This window comes from Fukomys damarensis, unplaced genomic scaffold (assembly GCF_012274545.1).
Source record: "Fukomys damarensis isolate Sample0158 unplaced genomic scaffold, DMR_v1.0_HiC HiC_scaffold_22, whole genome shotgun sequence".
NCBI classification, from domain to species: domain Eukaryota; kingdom Metazoa; phylum Chordata; class Mammalia; order Rodentia; family Bathyergidae; genus Fukomys; species Fukomys damarensis.
This window is the reverse complement of record NW_022900934.1, coordinates 23,357,130-23,364,696: the sequence shown is the minus strand read 5'-3', so window position 1 is coordinate 23,364,696 and position 7,567 is coordinate 23,357,130. Positions and strand designations below refer to the sequence as shown.

The 7,567-nt window shown below is 46.8% G+C and overlaps 1 protein-coding gene across 1 annotated transcript in view; it reads right to left on the bottom strand.

Annotated features, from left to right (window-relative positions):
- The window catches only part of LOC104873416 (fer-1-like protein 4), a 38,858-nt gene that overhangs the window by 2,279 nt on the left and 29,012 nt on the right, over window positions 1-7,567 (bottom strand). The window contains exons 35-39 of the mRNA XM_019209910.2: window positions 3,816-3,943; window positions 3,497-3,667; window positions 2,840-2,994; window positions 2,143-2,303; window positions 1,524-1,609 (exon numbers count right to left, since the gene is read on the bottom strand). Of these exons, the coding sequence (XP_019065455.1) occupies window positions 1,524-1,609; window positions 2,143-2,303; window positions 2,840-2,994; window positions 3,497-3,667; window positions 3,816-3,943 (701 nt within the window). The remainder of the gene's footprint in view (window positions 1-1,523; window positions 1,610-2,142; window positions 2,304-2,839; window positions 2,995-3,496; window positions 3,668-3,815; window positions 3,944-7,567) is intronic.

Here is a 7,567-nt window from a genome sequence, read left to right as displayed (position 1 = left end):
GGGGGGGGGGACAGCAGACAGGAAGGGAGGGACAGGAGGAGGGGCTGCAACATCCTGGATCCTACCCTCATGTGGCCCGTCTATGCCTGTCACAGGATTGCTTCTCTTGCTCAATATCAGTTTCCTCCTTTGTCGGTAATACCGTTTTCTGCTAGTGACCCCACCCCCTCAGTCCAGCCACGTGATTCTGGCTAGACAGGCCCTGATTGGCCGCATGCTTGGTGACATCACCTGGGACCGGCCTATAGGTGTATTACAACCCCCTGACCACAACAACAGGCTTGAGGAGCTGTATTTGATCCCAGATGGTCTAATGACAGGTGGCACTAGACTTCTGCTGTAAGTAGAAAGGTGTTCATTTCTCTGCTCAGGTGGCCTGGCTGGAAATAAGCCTGGCACTGTTAGAAGCTGTCTGCTCCCAGACTGTGAAAGGCTACCTGACAATGGCACCAAGAAAAGCAAACCCAGAGACAGAAAGTGACAGATGGGGGGGGGCAGCATCTGGATCCAGCCGTGACTCAAGTGGCCACGTCCTCCACAGAACTCCACTTGGACCAGCTCAGGTGGGAAGGGGTTGACTGAAAGACATTCAGATTCTCAGCTTACAAGTGATGGACACCCAGTTCACAAAGGCTTATGGTCCCAAAAGTCTGTGGTCAGCAGTTGTAGGGAGTGGGGAAGGGACATTAGCAGGAACTCTACCATGGGTCCTGACCTGTGAGCCACCACAGCACAAGGTGAATTACAGAACAGACAGAAATAAGGGTACAAGATCCCAATGATGAATGTAACTGTACTGTATACTTAAAAAGTACCAATAAACTCAATAAAATTTTTAAAATCAGACAGAAATGAGACTCAGAGTGAAGAGGCTGGGTCTTGGGACCTCGTCAGTGCTGCTGAGGGCAACAAAAACAAAAGCCCCCAAGCACATCCGGTATTTATTGAATACAATCGTGGGAAGGAACAGGAAGCTAGGCAGCTTTGAGATAATCTAGTGAAATACTACTGAACACCTGGCATGATGGCGCCAGGCAGGGCTGTCAGGAAGTAGGCACTGCTTATCTTGCTAGGGTAGAAGAAACCGGTACTGGGACCAGGCACAATGAGCCAGCAACCCACAAGGTCAGTGAGAAGCGATAGTTCAGGGGAAAGGACTTTAATTGGGGTCACGCTGACCTCAACTGCACATAACTCAGCAGAGCCCTGCCACTTCACAGACCAGGACTTAGGCCTCGGTGACAGCCATTAGCAAAGGAGCAATACTAGCCCAACTCTGCTAGCTGTCAGGCCTGTTTGAGTCACACAGGGCTTTGGTCTGACTCCTGATATAAACCAGTATGGCCGAATTAAGGAAGGCAAGAAGCATGTGACAGTCATAGCCCACTAGTACTGAGCAGGGATGTCTCCTACAAGCAATCTCCGCCCACATCAGAGGGGCTCAGATTTTCAGAGGACACTGGTATGCACAGACCAAGATGTGCCTGCCCCTTGGGAAAAAGGGCCAGAACTCTCTATCTCACCTGATTGGCTGTCGAGGCTTGATGTCAACTGGGGGTGGGGCAGGCACATCCTTGGGGAAGATGTCAATCCACATATGAAGGGATCCCTAGGGGGCAGAGGACTAGGTTGAGGGTCATGCCAGGGTCTCCACCTCCCCTGATAGCCCCATGGCCACAGAGAAGAGCTGGGAGAGGGGCATCCATGCAGATCCTGTAGGATAGGCATGAAGGTGGAGTCTGGACTAAGGGTTATAGGGTCAAGGTTGGATTGAGGATTCAGGAGTAAGGACCCAGAAGTGGAATATTGGGATCAAAAGTAAGATCTGGTGTTCCTAAGGTCTTAGTGAACAAGGTTGAAGTCAGATTGGGAATCCTACGTCTGAAACTTGGTGCCCCAGGGGTAGGATCCTGCAAGATCAGATTCAGGAATAGAATAAAGAGTCCCAGCATGGAGGTCCAAGATTCCAAGACCAGACTGGGGATGCTGGCAAGCAGCATGAGGAGCCCATAGTCAAGTGGCAGGATGGGACCCAAGTAGAAGTCTTGGAGAAAAGGTATGCTGGGTGCCAGTGACCAGAACGAAGCGGAAATCCTTGGATTTTGCCAGTCCTAAGTCTTGGATCCTGAGCACCCCCCTTACCTGCAGCAGCCCTGGGTTGCGGGGATGGTAGAGGGGCCGAGTTTCCACATGCTCAGGTACCAGCTGGATCCCAAGCCCTGGCATCTCCTGCCAATGCCGCAGCACAAGTAATGCCTGGGCCTCTTCAGAGGTCCCATTTGCCAACTGGGCCCCCCCCACACCTGAAACAGGAGGTGCATGGACTTAGTTCCACACAATAGCCAACTCTCCCTTCTACCTCCTGTCCCTCCTCAGAAGATCTAAACTGAGAGCACTGGATAAAGTCCATGGGCTGGGAGACTAGGAGGCCAAGTGGGCCACACACAAAGTGGGAGGGGTTAGTGCTATAACAACTTGGGTTGGTAAGAGCTGGCAGTCAGGGGACCAGGGCATGGAAGGGGCTGTAGCCTTTGCTCAGACCCTGTTCAGAGAATAGACCTCTGGACATTCCTGAGGCATGAATCAGTTCTGCAGCCACATGCTGTTGTGTGGACACTCTGGGGAGCTGCCCTGTGGTGTGGAAACTTGATTAGCTATGGCTCTGAGGGGGTCCAATTAAAGACCTTTCTATGCAACATCCAAGAACCTCATTCTGACTCAACCAAACACAATTTTCTGCCTGTTGCCTCAGCAAGCTCTCTTTAGGGGTGCACTAAACCGGCACCGGGCTACCTCTACCTTGTTCCCCTTGGCCTGTCCAGCAGAGAGGGGCCAGTACCTGTAGGCAGAGTCTCAGGCGGTGTCGGAAAGACTTTGCTGCCCACCTTGACAGCCCCAGCTCGGTATTCAGGGACAGGGAGGCCACAGCGCTGGCACAGCCCTGCCAGGATCTGTGAAGGCCGGAATGCATCACGCCAGGCATTGTACCCATCCCTAAGGGAAGGAAAAGAAGAGGCCTCAGCTGGTGCCCGTCTATGGTCACAGACAGGCACAGGGGCAGGGATGAGGACCCTTGAGGACATGGGATCCAGGTTCAGAACCCCAAGAGGACAGGTTGTCCTTGTTTATAGAATTGATGAAAATCAAAGATGACTAATACTATGAAGGAGATCTTGTTACCATCTGTATTTGGCAGATGAGATACTGAGGCACAAGAGGTTGAATGACTTACTAGTTACAGGGTCCTAACACCCAAGCCAAGTCTTAGCAGGGGGTAGTTAGTTCCTCTTTTTGTTGCTATTTGGGGTGGGGGCTACGGGTATTGAACTCCAGACCTTGTGCTTTCAAGGCAAGCAGTGAAACCACTAAGCTAAATCCCCAGACCCTACTTCCCCTTTGTGAAATTTCAAGATCCAGAGACACAACTGGGGAATGTGAGCTTGCAAGTGTTTGGTCAGAGAGGTAGAACAGCTCCCGAGGGCCCTGCCAGACTCACATGTCATACTGGGAGGCCAGCCCACAGTTTGCTCTGTGGTGGCTGTAGAATCGGTTTTCCAGATCAATGTGGGTCTCCCCAATGAGGTCATCAGAACCCACAAGGTCGTGATCGAATACAGCTACAGTCAGCTCTGGCTCAGCCGGAAGAGAAATGCTTAGCTCCAGGACCCTGGCCAGGAGAAGGATGGCCTCAGAGGTAGTCTGGAGTGGGGCCGCCATCTCACGCCTCACCAAGCCCGCCACCTGTAAGAGCCCCAGAGCCACAGACTGACAGCCAAGTTGCTCCCCGATTCCCCAACTCTAAGGCCCGGCCTCACTCTCCAAAGATGGGGTTGAGCTGCTTGGGGATGTAGCGTTCCTTGGTGTCCTGCCGCTCCTTGCCAGCGCTCACCACCACATAGGGGTCCGCTTTGCCATTGGGGTCTGCAGGAGCCAGATTGGTTGCCTAAGGGATGGCATGAAATGGAATTAGGCAGAGTGTCATTATCATGGCCCAAACTCTTACTTATTTATTTGGTACCCAAGATTGAACTCGGGCCCTTGCACTTGCAAGGCAGGCAGTGGAAACACTGAGCTAAATCCCTGGCCCTCCCAAACCCTTTTTGGATCTAATCTCAACATAAGTTTAAGGAGGAAATGACCAAGAGGAAGATTCCCTCACTGAATGGTTGCATAAGATTACTTTTTCAATTCGTTATGAAATACTTAGGATATACAGTCCAGGCATGGTGGTGCATCCCTACAAATCCAGCACTTGAGAGGCTGAGGCACAAGGATCGCTGCCAGCCTGGGCTACATAGTGAGTTCAAGACCAACCTGAACTACACAGCAAGATCCTATCTCAAAATACAAAAACAAAACAAACAGCCCTGGGGATTTAGCTCAGTGGTTCTGTTGCCTGCCTCACAAGCACAAGGTCCTGAGTTTGATCCCCAGTACCAAAAAGAAAAAACAAACAAAAATATATATAAACAAATAGATGTGATAAAAACTTTAATGATGCAAAAAATTTGTTTAAGGAGCTTACTATTAAACTTACAGATTTCTGTACTGATAATTTTTTTCCCCCAATCCTGGGGATTGAACTCAGCCAGCACTAACATATGTTAGGCAAGTGCTCTAAATAGAGGAAGGAGAAGAGAGGGGAAAGTGATGGGATCTAAAAGAACTAAGATGTGTTATACATGTACCAACTCCCCACAATGAATGCAATCCTGCTGTATTCCAAACAGGTACCACTAATACAGCTGAAGAAATAAAGAGTTGTGTCTCTGAGCTGCATACCCAGGCCTGGACCTTTATTTTTTATGATGAGCAGATTTCCATCCTCCTCTCTGAAGTAAACTAAACCCTTTACCTAGGATTAATCACTCGGTTGTGTATTTTTATATTTTTATTCTATCTACATGTATCCCTAAGGAATACATAGCACTACTTTGTATGCTTTAAAGATGCACATTTTAAACTTTTTTTATTACAAAACAATTTAGTAAATGTAACTTCTGCATAAATGATTAAATATAATTTATAGGCAACTATGTTTATTAATGTTTTTTCACATTCCTACCTGAAATAAACAGTATAAAGGTTCCAGTTGTTCTACACTTTTATCAACATTCGGAATTTGTTTGGGTTGTTGTTTTGTTTTTGTTTGCGGGGCAGGGTCTCAACTGTGTAGATCAGGCTGGCCTTGAACTCACTACATAGCCCAGACTAGACTCGAAGTCATAGCGATCCTCCTATCTCAGCCTCCCAAGCGCTGAGATTACAGGTGTGCGCCACCAGACTCAGCACCAATATTTGGTACCGACAAATCTTTTTCATTTTAGCCGTTCTGGAATGTGTGAAGCAGTAAAGTAGCTCATTGTGGTTTTCATTTGCATTTCCCTGATGACTAATGAAGTTAAGCTTTGTTTGAAGCACTTTACTGTCCATTGTGTGTGTGTGTGTGTGTGTGTGTGTGTGTGTGTGTGTGTGTAGTGACTGTTCAATCTTTTGCCTCATCATTTAGGTTTTTGTTGTTCTTTCATGGTACTGGGCTTCACACACGCTAGACAACTGCTATCTTTCCACTGAGCTAAATCCCCAGGCCAGGTTTGTTTTTTGTTTTTTTTTTTTTTTGGTGCTGAGGATAGAACTTGGGACTTTGTGCTTGTGAGGCAGGTGGTAAAACCACTAAGCTAAATTGCCAGCCCTTTTGCCAAGCTTTAACTTTATTTTTTGTGGATGAACCCAGGGCTTTTGCAGTGAGCTATATCTCCTGTTCTTTTTTATTTTTACACCCAATAAGTTGCCCATGTTGGGCTCCAACTTATGATCCTCCTGGCTCAGCTTCCCAGCCTGCTGGGATTACAGGTGTGCACCACCACATCTAGTTTGGAGGTGAGGCTTTTAACCACTTAAACGAGTACGCAGTCCTACTTCATTGTGGTTCTCATATGTATTTCCCCAGGGAGCAATGATATTGGACATATTTTCATAGGCTTATTAGGCATTCTGATTACTTGTTTTGTGCACAGTACCTATCTATGTCTATTGTCAATTTTTCCACTGTCTTTTTCTTACTGATTCCACTGACATATTCTGGGTATTTGTCCTTTGTTGATTATAGCACAAACATCTCCCAGTCCGTGCCCCATCTCTTTACTCTCTTAGAATAAAATCAATTTATTGATATTTCATTCATGGCTAATGCTCTGTTTTCTTTACTAAATCTTCCCTATCCCCTGTGGTCATAAAAGTATTAGTCTCTGAAGACTTTAACGTTTAACTCTTTATAATCCATCTCAAATTTGTTTTAATATTCAGTGAGAGGTAAGGGTTTGCATTTCACTTTTTTCCAATATGTAAATGAAAAATTTCCAGCACCTACTCTTTAAAAGCCCAGCCCTCCGCTCCACAGTGTTTCTGTTTATGTGTGATTCTGAGTAAGTTTCAGTGGTCTCTGTGTTCCAGTGCCTTATACCTCCATCTCTGTGCTGGCTCTGCACTGCTAATCACTTGAGCCGTACTAGAAGTTGTGATGGCAGGGAAGAAGATCCCCTGTTGGCCCTACTCTGGTGATTCATGGCCTTTCTTCTTCCTTATATATTTCAGTTCACCTTGTCAGATTCCACCCCAAAACCCCCCAAAAATTAACTTTAAGTGACACTGCTTTAAGTCTATGCATCGAGTTGAGGAGAACTAATATCTTCAGAACACTAAATCTTCCTATTCTTGAATACATCATCCTGTTCTGTTATTTGGATCTACCTTTCTATTTCTCCAAGTGCTGTTGCACTATCAGACTCCATCCCCCTGGTTTATTCACTCTCCTCGGCTCTCACGTACTGACTGTATGTCCTCTTCTCTAACCTCCAGTACCTCTTTCCCCATGCTTCATTTAGCTGATAGCCAGCCCTCAGAGGGGAACTGCTACAAGCTCCCACCACCATGACTTCATGCCAGGATCTGTACCCACCTGTTCTGTCTCCCCGCTTGTGTATATAGATGATGAATCTTTGTCCCTCTGTGGGGACCTACATGTTCACTTCTTTCAGAGCATCTTGACAGAGATTCACTCTTCTTCTCTCCTGCATCTGAATAGTCAAATGTCCCAGATTCTGCCCAGACCACTTCATTACATATGTGCTCCCTCAGTAATCTCATCTAGTCCCAAAGCATTAAATACCATCAATAGGCTGACAACTCCCAATTATATTTCCAGCTCCGCTCTCTCTCTTCAACTCCAGATTTGAATGTCACTGCCAACTCTACTTGCAGCCTAAAAGGCATAAAGAACCTAATATGATCAGCCAGATATGGTGGTGCAGGCCTATAATCCCAGCCCTCCGGGAAGTTAGAACCAGTAAGTTTGAGCTCAGCCTGGGTAATGTAGCAAGACCCCTGTCTCAAAATAAAAAACAAAGAACTGGGCTGGGAGGGCAGGGATTTACCTCAGTTGCACCACGCATCCTTGCAGTGCAAGATCCTGAGTTCGATCCCGGTTACAAATAATAATAAAATAATAATAATCATAATAATAATAATAATAATAATAATTAATAATAATAATAACCATCATCATCAT